The sequence below is a fragment of the Loxodonta africana genome, chromosome X (assembly GCF_030014295.1).
Source record: "Loxodonta africana isolate mLoxAfr1 chromosome X, mLoxAfr1.hap2, whole genome shotgun sequence".
Lineage (NCBI taxonomy): Eukaryota > Metazoa > Chordata > Mammalia > Proboscidea > Elephantidae > Loxodonta > Loxodonta africana.
This window is the reverse complement of record NC_087369.1, coordinates 81831459-81851483: the sequence shown is the minus strand read 5'-3', so window position 1 is coordinate 81851483 and position 20025 is coordinate 81831459. Positions and strand designations below refer to the sequence as shown.

At 40.2% G+C, this 20025-nt stretch overlaps 1 protein-coding gene across 1 annotated transcript; it reads right to left on the bottom strand.

Annotated features, from left to right (window-relative positions):
- Positions 1-12705: 12705 nt before the first annotated feature.
- Positions 12706-19520, bottom strand: PIN4 (peptidylprolyl cis/trans isomerase, NIMA-interacting 4). The gene is made up of 4 exons (XM_010592720.3): positions 19374-19520; positions 14464-14537; positions 13302-13421; positions 12706-12901 (listed from the first exon to the last, which is right to left on the bottom strand). Exons 1-4 carry the CDS (start codon positions 19414-19416, stop codon positions 12743-12745), a joined length of 396 nt encoding a protein of 131 aa, XP_010591022.1. The 5' UTR covers positions 19417-19520; the 3' UTR covers positions 12706-12742.
- Positions 19521-20025: the final 505 nt, after the last annotated feature.

The following is a 20025-nucleotide window of genomic DNA, read 5'->3' as shown; positions in this document are numbered from 1 at the left end:
TAATAAGACAATAATAACAACTGGGGACTTTAATAAACCACTTTAAATTCTGAACAGAACATCTAAAGAGATCAGCAAGGACACAGAAGATTTAAATGATACTAGCCCTGGTGGTGCAATGGTTAAGAGCTACAGCTGCTAACCAAAAGGTTGGCAGTTTGAATCTACCAGCCGCTTTTTGGAAAACCCACGGGGCAGTTTTACTCTGTCCTATATGGTCACTATGAGTTGGAATAACTCAACGGCAACAGGGTTTTTTTTTTTAAATAAGCCAACTAGACATAATGAACATATATAGAACACTCCACCCATCATCAGAACAATACATTTTTCTCCTGTGCACATGGATCATTTTCCAGAACAGACCATATGCCAGGCCACAAAACAAGTCTCAACAAGTTTAAAAAGACTGAAATTATACAAAGGATCTTCTCTGACCACAAAGGAATAATATTAGAAATTAACAGCAGAAGCAAAAGTAGAAAACACACAAATTCACAGATATTAAACAATGTACCATTAAATAACTATTGGGTGAAGGGACAAATCAAGAGTGAAATTAAAAAATACCTGGAGATAAACGAAAACACAACATACCAAAACTTATGGGACGCAGTGAAGGCAGTCCAAAGAGGAAAATTTATAGTAATAAATGCCTACGTTAAAAAGAAGAGCACGCTAAACCTACTAAAAGAAAAGATGTTAATAAAGATCAGAGAAAAATAAATGAAATATACAACAGAAAAACAGTAGAGAGAATCAACAGGTCCAGAAGCTGGTTCTTTGAAAAGGTCGATAAAATTGACAAACCACTTGCTAAGCTGACAAAGAAAGAAGGTGCAAATAACCAAAATAAGAAATGAAAGTGGAGACATTACAACCGACCCAATAAAAGTAAAAAGGATCACAATGGAATACTATGAACAACTGTATTCCAACACTGATAACTTTGATGAAACAAATTTCTAGAAGCACATAACCTACCTAAACTGACTCAAAAGGCAGTAGAAACCTCAACAGACCCGTACCAAGCGAACAGATTGAATCAATAATAAAAAGCCTCCCGACAAAGAAAAGTCTGGGACCAGACGACTTCACCGGGGAATTCTATCAAACATTTAGAGAACTGACACCAATCCTGTTCAAACTCTTCCAAAAAGTAGAGGAAGAAGGAATACTCCCCACCTGTTTCTATGAAACCAGCATTACCTTGGTACCAAAGCCAAGGACACCTCAAGAAAAAAAACTTGCAGACCAATATCCCTTATGAATATAAGAAGATGCTAAAATTCTCAACAAAATACTATCAAACAGAATCCAACACTGTATTAAAAGAATTATATATCACGATGAAGTGAGATTTATTCCAGGAACACAAGGTTGGTTCAACATTAGAAAAAAAAAAAATGTAATACACCACATTAATAGAACAAAAGAAAAGACCCACAGGATCATCTCAATCAATGCAGAAAAGGCATTGGATAAAATCCAGGACCCTTTTTTGATAAAAACTCTCAACAAGACAAATTTCTAGAAACAAACTACCTGCCTAAACAGAAGCTGAGATAGAAAATCTGAACAGATCCATGACAAGACAAGAGAAGAGGTAATAAAAACTCCCAACAACAACAAAAACCATGGCCTGGATGACTTCACTGGAGAATTCTACCAAATATTCAGAGAAGAGTTCACACCAGTACTAATGAAACTATTTCAGTGCATAAAAAAGGAAGGCATACTCCCAAATTCATTCTATGAAGCCAACATAACCCTGATACCAAAGCCATGACAAGACACCACAAAAAAGAAAAGTACAGACATAGTATCTCTCATGAATACAGATGCGAAAACTCTCAACAAAATTCTAGCCAACAGGATTCAGCATCATATTAAAAAAATAATACACCATGACCAAGTGGGATTCATACTAGGTACGCAAAGATAGTTTATCATCAGAAAATCAATCAATGTAATCCACCACATAAATAAAAGAATCACATGATCATGTCAATTGATGCAGAAAAGGCATTTTGATAAAGCCCAACACCCATTCCTGATAAAAACTCAGTAAAATAGAAGAGAAATTCTTCAACACAATAAAGGAACATCTATACAAAACCAACAGACAACATAATTCTCAATGGAGAGGTGCTGAAAACATTCCCCCTGAGAACAGAACAAGACAAGGATGCCCTTTAAAACCACTCCTATTTATCCACTATGCTGGAAGTCCTAGCTAGAGCAGTAAGGCAAGAAAAAGAAATAAAGGACATTCAGATTGGTAATGAAGAAGTAAAACTATCCTTATTTGTGGATGTTATGATACTATACAAAGAGAACCCCAAAGATTCCACAAGAAAAATACTGGAACTAATAGATTTAGCCGAGCAGCAGGATCCAAGATCAACATACAAAAATCAGTTGGATTACTATACACCAACAAAGAGAACCTTGAAAAAGAAATCAGGAAAACAACACCATTTATAAAAAAATACCATTGATGATAGCCCCTAAAAAGATAAAATACTTAGGAATAAATCTAACCAGGGACATAAAACACCTCTACCAAGAAAACTACAAAACACTATTGCAAGAAATCAAAAGACACCTACATAAATGGAGAAACTTACCATGCTCATGGATAGGAAGACCCAACACTGTGAAAATGTCAATGCTACCCAAAGCCATTTACAGATATAATGCAATCCTGATCCAAACAGCAACAGTATTCTTTAATAAGATGGAAAGGAAAGAGGCCCCAGATACGCAAAGCATTATTGAAGAAAAAGAACAAAGTAGGAGGCCTCACATTCCCTGATCTCAGAACCTACTATACAGCCACGGTAGTCAAAACAGCCTGGTACCACTACAACGACAGGCACACAGACCAATGGAACAGAATTGAGAACCCAGATGTAAATCCATCCACCTATGGTCAGCTGATCTTTGACAAAGGACCAAAGTCCATTAAATGGGGAAAACGCAGTCTTTTTAACAAATGGGGTTGGCAAAACTATGCGTCCGTCTCTAAAAAATGGAACAGGACCAATACCTCACAACATACACAAAAACTCAAACGGATCAAAGACCTAAATATAAAACCTAAAATTATAAAGATCATGGAAGAAAAAATAGGGACAATACTAAAGGTCCTAATACATGGCATAAATACAATACAAACCATAACTAACCATATACAAACACCAGAATAGAAACTAGGTAACTAAGAGCTCCTAAAAATGAAACATTTATGCACATCAAAAGACTTGACCAAAAGAGTAAAAAGAGAACCTATAGACTGCGAAAATATTTTTGGCTAAGACTTATCTGAAAAGGGTCTAATCTCTAAAATCTATAAAATACTTCAACACGCCAACAACAAAAAGACAAATAACTCAATTTAAAAAATGGGCAAAGGATATGAACAGATACTTCACCAAAGAAGACATTCAGGCAATGAAAAGAAACATGAGGAAATGCTTATCTCACCCCAACATGACTGGCACTAATAAAAAAAAAAACAAAAAAAACAGAAAATAACAAATGTTGTAGAGGTTGCAAGGAGACTGGAACACTTACGCAGTGCTGATGAGAATGTAAAATGGTACAACCACTATGGAAAACGATATGGTGCCCCCTTAAAAAGCTAGAAATAGAAATACCATATGACCCATCAATCCCACTCCTAAGAATATATCCTAGAGAAATAAGAGCTGTCACATGAATAGACATGCACACCCATGTTCACGGCAGCATTATTCCCAATAGCAAAAAGATGGAAAAAACCTATGTGCCTACCAACAGATGAATGGATAAACAAACTACGGTACATACACACAATCACACAATGGAATATTATGCAGTGATAAAGAACAATGAATCTGTGAGACATCTCACAACATGGATGAATCTGGAGGGCATTATGTTGAGTGAAGTAAGTCAATCACAAAAGGACAAATATTGTATGAGACCCCTATTATAAAAACCCAAGAAAAGATTTACACATAGAAAAAAACAATCTTTGATGGTTTCGAGGGACGGGAGGAGTAGGAAGGGGAAATCACTAACTACATAGTAGACAAATGTTAACTTTGGTGAAGGGAAAAACAAATAATATAATGGAAGTCAGTACAACTTGACCACTGCAAAGTCATAAAAGGTTCCTAGACACATCTGAATGCCTTGCAGGACTGACATAATGGGGCTGAGGGCTGGGGACCATGGTCTTGGGGGACATCTAGGTCAATTGGCATAACATAGTTCATAAAGAAAATGTTCTATATCTTACTTTGGTGAATAATGTCTGGGGTCCTAAAAGATTGCGAGTGGTCATCTAAGATATATTTATTGGTCCCAGCATGTTCACGGCAAAGGAACATTAAGAAAACCAAGGACACAAGGAAAATATTAGTCCAAAAGACTAATGGACCACATGAACCACAGATGCCACCAGCCTAAGCCCAGAAGAACTAGATGGTGCTTGGCTACCACCATCAACTGCTCTAATAGGGATCAGAATAGAGGGTCCCAGACAGGGCAGGAGAAAAATGTAAAACAAAATTCAAATTCACAAAAAGACCAGATTTACTGGTCTGACAGTAAATGTGAATGAAGGAACCCTGAGACTATGGCCCCAGGCACCCTGCTAACGCAGAAATGAAGTCACTCCTGAAGTCTACCTTTCAGCCAAAGATTAGACTGGCCAAAGATAAGACAAACAATAACACACATGAGGAATGTGCTTCTTAGTTCAATCAAGTTTATGAGACCAAATGGGCAACACCTGCCCAAAAGTAATGACAAGAAGTCAGGAAGGGACAGGAAAACTGGATGAATGGACATTGAGAACCCAGGGTGGATTGCAACTAATGTCACAAAACAATTCATAAAAATTTTGAATGAAAAACTGATCCGCACAGTAAACTTTCACCTAAAACACAATAAAAATAAAACTCTCAACAAGATAGGAATAAAAGGGAAGTTCCTCAACATGATTAAGGGCATTTATGAAAAACCAACAGCAAACATACTAATGGAAAAAGACTGCAAACTTTCCCCTTGAAAGCAGGAAGAAGACAAGGATGCCCACTCTCACCAATCTTATTCAATATTGTACTGGCAGTCCTAGCCAGAACAATAAGACAAGGAAAAGAAATAAAAGGTATCCGAATTAGAAAGAAAGAGATAAAACTATCTCTATTCACAGATGATATGATCCTATATAGGCAGTCTCTGACTTACGATGTATTCAAGTTAACGACGAAGGATGCTTACAACCATCTGAATTTTTTTCTGTGTATTTTATCGTTAGTAATATGTACAACATACAATGTTAAAATACATTTGTAAGTTTATATGTAATGTTTCCAACCCCTAAAGACAACAAAAAAATAAAGATAGGATTTATAAAGATAGTGATAATAAAAGGCAATAATATTGAAAACTTAAAAAAAGAGCTGTTTGACTTATGTTAGAATCTACTTAGAGTTGTCAGAATGGAACCCCATCCTAAGTTGGGGACTACTTGTATAGAAGATCCCAAAGAATCTACTAAAAAGTCTGTAGAACTAATAGAGGAATTTAGCAAAGTTGCAGGATACAAGGCACACAAAAATCAGTTGGGTTTCTATACACTAAAAAAATGAGAAATCTGAAAAGGAGATTAATAACTCCATTTACAATAGCATGTGAGAGAATAAAACATCTAGGAATAAGCTTACCTAGGAATGTGAAAGACTTACACAATGAAAATTATAAAACACTCTTGAAGGAGACTAAAGAACACCTAAATAGATAAAAAGATATTCCGGCTCATTGATTGAAGACTCGATATAGTCAAGATGTCAATCCTACCCAAAGTGATTGACAGATACAATGCAACCCTGATCAAAATTCTAACAGCATTCTTTACAGAAATGGAAAGGGGGCCAAGAGGCCAAGGAACCAGGAAGTGGAAGCTGAAGAGACCAGGAACACAGGAAGCAGAGCTGGCTCAGTCTCAAAGGGTAGGACCATGACCTCGGGGGTCTCAAAGGGTGGAGTCACCACTCAGGTGGATTAGGAGAGTGGGGCCACCCAAATTCAAGGGAGCAGACTTGCCATTCCAGTGGGCCTGGAAGGCGGAGCCAAAGCCCAGGGCCAAGGGGCTTCTACCTAGAATCCGGAGAGTGTGGCCAACACCCAGAGTCTGGAGGGCAGGGCCATTGCCTAAATGGTCTCAGAGAACACATAATTATTTTTGAAGCCCTGAAGGCTAATGTAATGTGTTCTGCTGACGTGCTTGGTGCCTGTTATCTCTTCTTTCCTCCCAATTTCTCCCGTTTGTAATGGAAATGTCTAGCTTGTGCCTGCCTGTTGCACCATTGTACTTAGGAAGCAGATAACTTGTATTCTACATTTCACAGATGAAGAGGAATTTTTAGGTTTTAGACATGGAGTTCATGTAAGACTTTTGCTATGATATGATGGGGTGAATGTGTTTTATATGTGGCAAGGACATGAATTTTTGGGAGTCAAAGGGTAGAATGTTATGGATTGAACTGTGTCCTCCAAAAATGTGTGTCAACTTGGCTAGGCCATGATTCCCAGTATTGCATGACTGCCCACCATTTTGTCACCTAATGTGATTTTCCTATGTGTTGTAAATCCTACCTCTATGATTTTGAGGCAGGACTCAATCTACAAGATTAGGTTGTATTTTAAGTCAATGTCTTTTGAGATACAAAAGGGAGAAACCAGCAGAGAGATGACAGGCCACCAAGAAAGCAGTGCCAGGACCAGAGCTAGAGCTAGTCCTTTGGACCTGAGGATCCTGCGCTGAGCAGCTCCAAAACCAGGGGAAGACTGATGATAAAGATCTTCCTCCAGAGCCGACAGAGAGAAAGCCTTACCCTGGAGCTGGCGCCCTGAATTCAGACTTCTAGCCTACCACACTGTAAGAGAATAAACTTCTGTTTGTTGAAGCCATCCACTTGTGGTATTTCTGTTATTGCAGCACTAGATAACTAAGAGTGGTTAACAGGGCTGGGGGTGGGGGGAAGACAGGGATTCACTCTCTAGATAGTTGATGCTTGTTAATTTTGGTGATGAGACAGGTAACACTAAATGAGGATGAAGTGTGCACAGCTTGACAAAGGTAAATGATGTCACTAAAACATAAAAAGAAAAAAGGTCCTTTTAGTAATTCCTATGGCATATATAAGGAGCCCTGGTGGTGCAGTGGTTAGGTGCTTGGCTGTTAACCAAAATGTCAGTGGTTTGAATCCACCAGCAGTTCCACAGGAAAAAGATATGGCAATCTGCTTCCACAAAGATTATAGCCTAGGAAACCCTATGGGGCAGTTCTACTCTGTCCTACAGGGTCATTATGAGTTGGAAATGACTAGATGGCAATGGGCTTTTTTTTTTTATTATGGCATATATGATTTGGAACAACAGTAACAACAACCAAAAAATATACATGTGGGTATATATGTATTTCGGCACAACCTTTGGAAACCCTGGTTGGGTAGTGGTTAAGTGCTACAGCTGCTAACCAAAGGGCTGGCAGTTTGAACCTGCCAGGAGCTCCCTGGGAACTCTATGGGGCAGTTCTACTCTGTCCTATAGGGTCGCTATGAGTCCGAATCAACTCGAAGGCACTGGGTTTGTTTTTTTTTTAATATGTATTTATGTAGACAAATATGTGTATAGGTATGTATAAACCTATTGCTGTCGAGTCGATTCCGACACATAGTGACCCTATAGGACAGAGTAGAACTGCCAACCTTTTGGTTAATAGCCAAACACTTAACCACTGCACCACCAAGGCTTCATAGGTATATGTATGTGAATATATATGTGTGTATATATAGACAGAAGCCCTGGTGGCATAGTGGTTAAGTGCTACAGCAAAGTACGGCTGCTAACCAAAAAGGTCAGCAGTTCAAATCCACCAGCCACTCCTTGGAAACCCTATGGAGTTCTACTCTGTCCTATAGGGTCACTATGAGTCGGAACCAACTGAACAGCAGCTAACAACATACACAGATGTATGCATATGTATATATGTGACTGTATACACATATATTCAAATATACAACGAAGCACACGGAGCACAGTTACGGATACCTCTTAGACATAACCAAATACCTCGTAGGATTGGCTTCCTGGGTTTGAAGGATTAGGAATATAGTCTCTTGGAACATCTCTATCAATGGCATAATATAATTCATAAAGTTCGTGTTCTACATCCTAGTTTGGTGAGAAGTGTCTGGGGTCTTAAAGTATGTGAGTGGCCTTCCAAGATACAATTATTGGTCTCTACTTCTCTGGAGCAAAAGAGAAAGAAACCAAAAACTCAAAGAAGAAACTAGTCCACAGAACTAACACAGTCTACATGAACCACAGCCTCATCTACCCTGAGACCAGAAGAACTAGATGGTGTTTGACTACTACTACTGACTGTTCTAGCCAGGGTCATAACAGAAGGATCCTGATAGAATGAGACAAAAACATAGAACAGAACCTCAAATTCCTTAAAAAAAAAAAAACAAAAAAACAGACTTACTGGACCGGTTGAGACTGGAGGACTCTCTGAGACTATTGCCCTGAGATACTCTCTAAATCTTGAACTGAGAGGCAGGGCCAAGATGGCGGAGTAGTCAAACACTTCCAGTGATCCCTCTTACAACAAAGACCCGAATAAGCAAGTGACATGATTATATTTATGACAGGCTAGGAGCCCTGAACATCAAAGGCAAAATGAGAAAATGGACTGAGCAGCAGGGGGAGGGAGGGAGACATGGTTCAGAAGCGGAGAGGAGTTGCTGGACCTGAATCGCCGGGAACCCTCAGGCACCATTCCCGGGAGTGACTGCAGCCGGCTGATGGTAGCGTTCCTGCCACTGTTTCCTCAGGGAGAGACAGCCAGCCGCACAGCCTACTCACACCTCCGGAACCAGAGAAGGACAGCGTTCTCGGCAAAAGCTAAGTACTTGTGCGTATTTTACCGTGCCCCTAGCCCCCAAGCTGGCTTCACTGGCTATCGATTTCCCTGGGCCTAAGATAGGCCCTGCTGAGCACCCTGAACCATTCTCCCGGCCTTGGAGAAGGAATATATTCACAAGTGGGGGAAAAGATAATCTGCTAGCTCCACTAAGACGGGGAGCTCAGGACAGAAGTCGCTCCTGTCCAGGCATAAACAGTCCGTGGACTTTGAATACCTTTCCCCTATGCATGGATCTGTGCGGGCCTATTTCAGGAGAATAGGCCCTTGTTGGCAGACTGCTACTGTTTCAGCTATGTGGTGGAGAGGTGGGTGTTTGATGTGTGACACCACTTTGCCTATTAAACAGGGTCCTCACCTACCCACATCAGGGGCCTAAGGACTGGTAGCTCCACCCATGTCACCCAGCCACCCACAACAGGAGTCCAAGGATAAGTGGTACCTTCCAGTCCTTATAATCAAAAGCATTGGGTGCCCGTGGTCCGTCTGCAGAACCCACCCACCTGTGCGCTCTAGGGAACAGGGATGCACTTTCCTCACAGACACTAGGGGAATGGTTGTCAGCACCCTGCCTTGTTCAGAGCATGACCCCCTGCTGCAACCAGATACCTGTACCTACACCAATCACCCCTGCCCCTCTGAGACTGTAGGACAGAGCCTGTACCACACACTTAATGATCAACTACCTGGACACCTGAGCTGAATCCATACAAGAAAAGTGAATGGACTCCTAGGCTCATATACCTGATAACAGCTCTAGCCATCTGGTGACAGGACGTTACAGCTTCAAAGGTGAAAATAATCAAGCTGGCTCACTCAAGCAACCTATTTGGGTGTATCAAAACAAAACAAAGCAAGAAGCTAGGATACGGTAAGCAAACATAAATACAGTAACTTACAGATGTCTCTGTGACAATAATCAATATCAAATCACATAAAGAAGCAGACGATGATCGCTTCAACAAGCTCTCAAAACAAAGAATCAAGGGATCTTCTGGATGAAGGTACATTCCTGGAATTACCAGATGCAGAATACAAAAGATTAATATACAGAACTCTTCAAGACATCAGGAACAAGATCAGGAAGGAGATCAGGCAATACGCAGAACAAGCCAAGGAACACACAGATAAAGCAGTTGAAGAAATTAAAAAGGTTATTCAAGAACATAATGAAAAATTTAATAAGCTGCAAGAATCCACAGAGAGACAGCAATCAGAAATTCAGAAGATTAACAATAAAATTACAGAATTAGGCAACTCAACAGAAAGTCAGAGGAGCAGAATTGAGGAAGTGGAAGGCAGAATTATTGAGATTAAAGAAAAACACTTGGCACCAATATATCAGAAGAAAAACCAGATAAAAGAATTAAAAAAAAATGAAAAAACTTAAGAATCATGTGGGACTCTTATCAAAAGAAATAACCTACGAGTGATTGGAGTACCAGAACAGGGAGGGATAACAGAAAATACTGAGAGAATTGTTGGAGACTTGTTGGCAGATAACTTCCCTGATATTGTGAAAAATGAGAAGGTATCTATCCAAGATGCTCATCGAACTCCACATAAGGTAGATCTTAAAAGAAAGTCACCAAGACATATTATAACCAAACTTGCCAAAACCAAAGATAAAGACAGAATTTTAAGAGCAGCTAGGGATAAACGAAAAGTCACCTACAAAGGAGGGTCAATCAGAATAAGCTCAGACTACATGGCAGAAACCATGCAGGCAAGAAGGCAATGGGATTGACTTATGTGAAGTACTGATGGAAGAAAATTGCCAGCCAAGAGTCATATATCCAGCAAAACTGTCTCAAATATGAAGGCGAAATTAGGACATTTCCAGATAAACAGAAGTTTAAGGAATTTGTAAAAGCCAAACCAAAACTACAAGAAATTACAGAACTACTACTAAAGGGAGTTCTCTGGTTAGAAAATCAGTAATATCAGGTATCAACCCCAAGACTAGAACTCAGGACAGAGCAACCAGATGTCAACCCTGACAGGAAAATCACAAAAATAAATCAAGATAAAAAAACGCTCAAAACAGGGAAACAGCGATGTCATTACGTAAAAGAAGACAACATTAAAACAATAAAGAGAGACTAAGAAATGTAGTCACAGATCTTTCAAATGGAGAAGAAGACAAGGCGATATAAAAAAATAAAAGTTAGGTTTAAACTTAGAAAAATAGGGGTGATTATTAATGTATCCACAAAGGAGACTAACCATCCCACTAATCAAAATAAAATACAAGAAAAACACAGACTCAGCAGAAACAGAATCAACAACAACAAATAAGAGGAAAAGACAATACATAAACTACTTAGCACAAAAAATTAAGTGGGAAGAAGAAACTGTCTTGAACTGAAACTAGGCCCTGATGTCACCTTTTAGCTAAATAACAGATTAGTTCACAAAATGAGTACTATGCTCCTTTAAAAAAATCATGTATATGAGAACAAATGATCAATAATTTAAAACAAAGGTGAGAATGTAAGGGCACAGAGAAAGTAGATTAATGGAAACAGAACAAGAATGGAAATACTGATAACGGTCATACATTGGGAAAAATGTAACCAATGTCACTGAACAATCTGTGCAGATATTGTTGAAGGTGAACCTAAACTGCTATGTAAACCTTCACTGAAAACACAATAAAATATTACTTAAAACAAACAAACTCATGGATACATAATCTGCTGGGGTGCTCAGGAACTATCTTCTAAAATGGGAAAACTGATGTCTCTAGGTGAAATTGCTGCTATGTGGGCATAATATGAAATTAAATGCAGCTGAAGGAGAGACTGCAGCATGTTAAAAGAATCACTGCTAAAGATCACATAGTTATGTTGGTCAAGTTTTATTTTTGAAGCAGTAGAGCCCTGGTGGTGCAGTGGTTAAGTGCTTAGCTGCTAAATGAAAGGTCCGTGCTCCGAACCCACTAGCTGCTTTGCAGGAGAACGATGTGGCAGTTTGCTTCTGTAAAGATCACAGCCTTTGAAAGCAGTTCTACTCTGTCCTGTAGGGTTACAATGAGTTGGAATTGACTCACCGGCAATGGGTTTTTTGGTTTTAGAGCAGGTGTACAGTATTTATAATATCCTTTATGCTTTTTTGTATGTCATAAATACTGCATTTTAAATTTAAAAACTATAGAGACACAGAATGTTGGCCCTGGAAGGTACAGTCATAATGTAATCCATACATTTGAAGATGCAGAAATGATTACATGTATCTTTTTACGCTGATTCTCTCTCCCCTTTACCAACACTCGGTGAGTGGCTGCTTAGTCTAGTACAAATAACCCAGTGGAGAACTGAATGCCTTTGTTCCTCCAACAAACATTTATTTTAAAAGAAAGGAGTTTATGTGCCACGCACTATGTTGTTGTTAAGTGCTATCGACTTGATTTCGACTCAGTGACCTCATGTGACGGCACAATTGCCCCATACAGTTTTCTAGGCTGTAATGTTCATGAAGCACAGCTTTTGGTTAGCAGCTGAGGGCTTAACCATTGCACCACTAGGGCTCCTTTGTACTATGTTAAGCATCTAAAAAACAATTCCTATCCTGGCAGATCAAAGTTGGTTAACTTGAACTACTGACTGAATATCTACTGCATTAGACACTAACCTACACCCACCCTATTTTGCACCTATAAACCCACACTGACACAGTTCATAGAATATAAGGATTATTCAATACCTTACAAAGAGAAATAGAATGTATAAAGTTTATTCAGTCTTTCATATGACTTTATTTTCTCCCTTCAACCATAATAATATGATATCCAAATTTTGTCTTAACTGGAGGGTCTGTAAACACAGGCTTATCCAGCCCACTTACAGGCAAGGCAAATGCAGCTTCTTGAAATGGTCCTACCATGGACCCTCTGGTCATCCAGCCCAAGTCGCCCTGAAAAACCCAAAACATATGTGATGTCAAGTGGCCCAAAGAGGGAATAGCTCTATGGTAACTTGGCAAAATTTGCCAACATGAATGCTGAAGTTACTAGGTTTGTTCATCTGGGCTATAAAGGAATAGGCTCAACAAAGACAAATAGGCAGAAGAGCTCTAACACTAGACTGAACACATAAGCACTCATAATAATTGGTGGACTTTTAAGTTGGCTATACGAGTTTGATCATGTCTAAGTTTATACAGTTGTGGCCCTTAATTAACTGTTCAAAACAACATTTCTGCTTTTAAGAGTTTCAAATCAAGATAAGGCTAAAATTAATGGCAGAACATAGAAATAATTTCTATTTGTTTCCTCTGTGGGGGTCAAATAATTTTAAAAGATATGAGCACATACCCCTTGCCTGGCTTTATCTTCACTATATTGTGCAGCCACTTCATTGAATCTCACTCCAGACTTTAACTTTTCCATGGCTTCCATAATTCTACCATGTTTTTCACACAGAATATGTCTGACCTACAAAGAAAAAGCACATACATGTAATATTTTTTTGATACCCAAATGATTCCTTTCCTCTCAGTACAGAAATTAAGTCTGGATTACCCCATCAAAAAAAAAAATAGCTTATGACAACTGAAAATCCTGGAAGTTTGACCACTTAGGTGACGGCTGCAGCCCCACTTCCCCTATTAGAACGATATCTCGTTGCCCTGATTTAGTTGGAAAACGAGCACCTGGATGTGGGAAGCTCCCATCTTTTACCATGTATTTCAATGGTAACAGGAAAGAGGAAACAGGTGGCAACGGTTGAAGAGTCAAGTCCCAACTATGCTGTACGATCTTTGGCAAGTATCTAAACCGGTAAGTATTTCCCTATTTGCGCACTGGAGATAACAACAGTATGATGTGTTCTCAGAGGGTTTTGAAGATTGAGATAAATCCTTGTTGAATGAATGAATCAAAATCTAAGTTCTCACATCCTGACTAAAATATGGAAATCTCCTTGTTATGTATTACTAAGTACTTTGTTCTTTGTTTGCAGATTATATTTTCCGGGCAGAAGCTCCTCTAGGACTAGGTTAAGTACTTCAAGGTTGATTGTCTCTCATGCCCATTTTCATGGGCCCCAGCTTGTAGCTTACCAGTGGCAGAGCTATCTAGTGAGACCTGTGCCCTTTCTGAGCATTTTTTCCCCCAGTGGAGATGCCCTGTAATACTTATATAACCTCCTGGTTTTATAAAGTAATATTTTGTCTCAAGAAATAACTAATTCACTTACTGGAAAGATCTAACTTAATATATTTTAAGGAATAATACTAAAAGTATGAAAAAATTCTGGATGTCTGGGAAAGCTTACAAGAAAATGCTTAAAAGGGATTACACTTTATAAGTGAGATTGGTCGATAGTTCCCAATTTTGTGTTATCTTGATTTTACATCGGTGTTAGGCTAGCCTCTCAAACTAAATTAAGAAGCATGCTTGTATTTCCTTTTATGTGCACCAATTTATATGTGTTAATTTATACTTAACAGAAATAAAAAAGGAAACAGTAACTTACCTTTACTGCATTGCCACCACCTTTGGGACCCTGAGCCTTCTTGTCAGCACTGTCACTCCCAGAGGCAGCTCCCCCTTTGGAGAAGAGATGACAGGTACTCATTTAAACTGTACCTCACTATTTACAGAAAGGCCCAACACACAAGAGTTGATACTTCCATCATTACACCAAGCTTTAGAAGGGAACTATGCCAAACACTTTACCACATCAAACTAAATTCATCTGTGACTCACCTCTCTTAAAACAGGAAATTTATGCCCTACATAAACTCTTCATGGGAAACGGGTACACAAGTGAGTGTGCTAATAGGTGAATGGAAGCTCCAGAAGCCGAGTTCAGATTCTCTGGACCCAAATTCAAATCCTACCTTCTAAGGGAAAACCCCTGAGCTCTTGAAAGATTCCTAATAAGTATTGCAACTACGTATTTAAGGACTCTTAAATTCCAATAAGTAAAATCTCCAAGAACATATTTTGAACAAAGATCAAGTTTCTCACCACCCATATTTGTCAAAAGGATACATTCATTGCCAAATCTCTGGAGTCTATTACATTGCCTACTGATGTTTTCCTAAAAAAAAGTTATTAATATTCAGATAAATGACCACTGGCAACATCTCAAATTTTATTACTATGTCAACTTCTGGGTCAGTGGCACCATACTGACTGTTAGGGCCTAGTGTTTCTGAGAACTATTGTCACATCAAATATTCAGCTCAATAAACATATCCTAAGTAACTACTAAGCACCAGGCATTAGAGATACAAAGATAAATAACCTATAGGGAACTCATATTCTAATGGAGAAGGTAGATATGTAAAAAGATAATTTCAACAGAACACATTAGGGGCAAAGAGACAGTTATGGACAGGGGGCTGTGGAAGCACACAGAGACATTTTGGCCAGTCAGGGAATCATTCCCGGAGGAGCAGGAGCTGACCAGCTAAAGAAAGAACACAGATGAGAAGACTCTCCAGGATTGGGGAACAGCATGGTATGTGTAGGAAATGACATAGCTGAAGCAAAGCATAAGGTGTGAGTGCTGTGAGATGAGACTGGAAGGGGTGGGTAAGGGGCAGGGCATGAAGGGTTTTTGGGCCTCTTTAAGGAACTTAGAATTTATCTTATAGGTAATAGGGAGCCACTGAAAAGTTTTAAGCAGGGGAGAGTCCATCTTATGCATCTTAGTACCTCTAATGCCCAGCGCAATGCCTGACACACAACAGGTGTTCAATAAATGTCCAACTAAACTGAAACCCCAAAATACTACCAAAAGCCTGAAAAAATATTACTGCCAAAGTTTTAGTAAACTAAACTCTAAACTGGGTTTGCTTTATATTCTCTCTTTTTAAAAAAAATATAATTGTATTTTGTTATTGAGAAAATAAACAGCAAAACATATACCAATTCAACAGTTCCTATGTGTTATATATTCATTCTTGAAAAGTGATACCTTCCGGTTATCCTGTCTTCTCCCCTCCTGGATGCTGTCGTCTTCCGACTGCCACCTCACTCCCTTTGATTTACCAAGAACTCTGGCATTACTTCAGGCTTCCGCTGCTCCATCCTTACTCTTGCCAACATCTTGGATAATCTCACCATGTACATTGAGGAATCACTCAATAAATTAACCTCACAGTTCTGGACCTCCCTCTTCAATACCCACGCCTCCCAGGCTAGGCCACCTGCTTCCAGGGGCACACAATGGAACTGTGTCACTCAGAACTAGTAGCTCAGTCTCTGGCTACAACCTCCTATCCTTTCAGCTCTCTCATTCTTCATTCCCATAAAACTCTTTGACTTCACTGAAACGTTCCTCCCCAGTCCCTTAATCCTGCTATGTTCTCCCAGACCATCAGACTTCTCCCTCCATTCCCAGTCAGGACCCCATGCTACATCATCTGAACTGCATACCCAGTGGTACCCTTAACTCCCTTGCGTTGCTACCCTTCTATTATAATCACCCAACAAAACCTCAACCCTGGCTCAAGGCTGCATCTAGCTCTTTTCAATTCTATATCCTGCCAATTTCATGGTAAATCCTGCTTGTCATGGTAAATCATCACTATGCAGATCACATCTTCTACAAATTAGTGTCTTCAATTTCAGTAAGGCTCTCAGCCCTGAGAGCAATCCTTTTACTTGTGTTTCTGTCGTTCCCTCTCCCATTATTCTCAATGACTATTCCAAATCTCTACCACTCTCCTCAGGATCCCTACTCAGTCCCTGTTTCTTAAGAAATATCCTTCCCTTAGACTTTATCAAGAAATTGAGGCGATTATGCATGATCTCCTACAAGCTCAGCTCCTTCCCCCTTGCTGGCCCCATTTTTACAACCACACTGATCCTTGCCTCTTTCTTTGTGACCCCAAGCACAAAATGTCCCTTCTACTCAAAGGTCAACTGCTCTGCCTCCTTCACCTCAGCTTCACTTCCAAGTTTTCCCCATTCTGAAGAAACAAAACTTCTTAATCCTTTATCCTCCTCTAACTACCATTCAATTTCCATGCTTTTTTGAATTAAAACTTTCACAGGTAGTCCACACTGATTGTCTCCATTTTACCACTACTGTCAGTCCTCTAGTCACTGCAGTCTGGCTTCTGCCTTCCTCATTCCAATGAAACCACTCTTGGCCTAAAAAAAAAAAAGGCCGCCTCTAATTCCCAAATCTAAACAGTGCTTTTTTCAGTCATCATTTTATTGACCTCTTTGCTGTGCTTGATAGGCTATGCCCTCTTTTCTTGAAACCTTCTGGTCTTTCTGACCTCTGGAATACCTAGCTACTGCACTCCCTGTGGAAGCCCTGGTGGCGTAGTGGTTAAGAGCTATGGCTGCTAACCAAATGGTCAGCGGTTCAAACCTACCAGGCACTCCTTGGAAACCCTATGGGGCAGTTCCACTCTGTCCTATAGGGTCACTATGAGTCAGAATTGACTCGACGGCAGTGGGTTGGTTTTTTTTTTTTCACTCCCTGTATCTGTCTGCCTCTTTCTCTACCTGCCCCAGGATCACATCCTCTGCCCTCTGCTCTTCTTATTCTTTAAGCTCTCCATGGATAATCTCATACACTCTCATGGATACATCTATATAGGTTCTTAAAATACATATACATATTTTACTTTATTTTTGTTGCTGTTGAGAATACACACATCAGAACATACACCAACAATTTCTACGTGTACAATTCAGTGACACTGATTACATTCTTCAAGTTGTGCAACCATTCTCACCCTCCTTTTCTGAGTTGTTCCTTCCCCATTAACATAAACTCACTGCTCCCTAAGTTTCCTATCTAATCTTTCAAGTTTCTGTTGTCAATTTGATCCCTTATAGATAGATGTTAAAAGAGTACAATGTTCAAGGCTGATGGTTCTTTACTAGTTAAGCGAAACTACTGCTTGGTTTTAAGACAACTTCAGGGGATATTTTTGGTTTACAGATTCTCTCAGGGCAATAGTTTCAGGGGTTCACCCAGCCTCAATGGCTCCAGAATGTTTGGATTCTACGAGAATTTGAAATTCTGTTCTGCATCTTCCCCCTTTTGATCAGGATTCTTCTATAGAACCTTTGATCAAAATGTTCTGTAGTGGTAGCCAGGCACCATCCAGTTCTTCTGGTCTCATGGCAAAGGAGGCAGTTGTTCATGGAGGCAATTAGCCATACGTTCTATTTCCTCCTACTATTACTCTCTTTCTTTCTCTGTTGCTCCAAGTGAAGAGAGACCAAGTGTTGTGCCTTGAATGGCTGCTTTTAAGACCCCAGTCACTATGCAACAAACTAGGAGGTTGAACAGAAACACTGAAAACGTTATTAGGCCAATTAACTGGGATGTCCTATGAAACCATGACCCTAAATCTCCAAATCTAGGATCCATCTATATGCTAATCACTCCTAAATATATATGTGCCACCTAGATCTCTCCCTCAAACTTCAGACTCAAATATCCAACCACCTCCTGACTACATCTCCACTTATACGTCCCACAAACACTTCAAGTTCAATATATCTAAATGTGAACTCACCAACCTCCTCATTCCTGCTCATATATTCTTCATTTTAGTCTGCAACACCAACATCAAGTTAGAAACTGAGACCTAAAAACTGAGAACTATCCTTGATCCTTCCCCTGTTCCCAATCCAATAAATCACCAAGTCCTGCATATTTCATATTGTATGTATTTATAGAATCTGTTCTCTCCTCTCCATTCCCACAGCCACTACCTTGGTTCAAGTCACCATCATATCTCATCAAGGACTACGATAAAAATCTCCTTGCAGGTCTCCCTGACCCTTCTTAGCACATAACCAACCTTTTTAGCATCATACATAGCACTCTCCAGGATTTGCCCTCTGTCTTCATTCTCACTACTCACCATTCAGTCCTGAGTTTTTGGTCCAGCAACACTGTGCTGCACATACCATATTGTTCCTCACCTCAGTGCTTTTCCTGCTAGACCTGCTGCCCATCTTGACCTGCCTAACTCAGCTCCAAGAAGTCTTCCCTGTTCCTCAAGCTAGATGAAACACTTCCTCAGTTTCCGTAATATCCCATACACATTGCTCAACACTGCATCTAGCACAGTGCTTTACGGTTTCTATCTTCCCCATTACTTCCCGACCTCCTTAAGAGCACGATATCTTATTTTTACAACCTCAGCACTTAGCACTGTACCTGACACATTTCTGTTCAATGGATAAATGAGTCTTTCCCCCATGGTAGGGATGACATTCTGCAAGCATTAAAAGGAACTTCAAGAAACATAATAAATGTGTACTTTTTATTGCGGACCTAGGCAGCTCTGTGGGACCGCTGCCACGCGCTGTCTTTGTCCTAGACTCCGGGGGTCGCCTGTATGCTCCCTCCCCTCGCTCCTCCCACGTCCCCATTCTCCCTTTTTCTGGCAGCTCTACCTTTTCCTCCTTTTCCAGCACTGCTTTTTCCTTTGGGCGGCATCTTCGAAACTTGCCGGAGAATTCGCAGCTGCTTCCGTTGCTGTACAAAGCCCCTTCCGGCCCCATGGACGCGTCCTAAACAACGCCTGAAAGGGGCATCTCAATTAGCCGTTCTTACCGCGGCTCCGAAAGCAGGCATATCCTAGGGCAGACCCAGACCTTTGGCCCTCGGACCAATGGGGCTGAAGATATCTGACCAATAAGAAGCTTAGAGAGGCGGAGCCAAAAGTAGACTTGAGGCAGGAAATCCCTCCTTTTTAATTTTTTATTCCTGTTGCACAACACCCCAATCGGCTCCACGACATTGGGTTGGTTTGGTTTTGGTATTTGCGGGAGCTTCCGAGCGCCCCCCACCCCCCCCCGGCCTGTTTTCTCCACGCCTGCGTAGTAGGGGTCAGGGGGCTTGTGCGTTTCTTTAAGCGCCTGGTGCCTCCAATCCTGTGGAGTCACCAGACGAAAGGAAAGCCGGAAGCGTCGCGGAGGTAGCCCATTTTCCCACCGAAAAGCGTGCACTTTCTTGCGGTTTCTTAAAAAAAAGAAATTTATTTTGCAGCTGTAGCTGATTGGGTTCAAAAGGTAGTTTTTTTTTTTTTTTTTAAACGTGTATCAC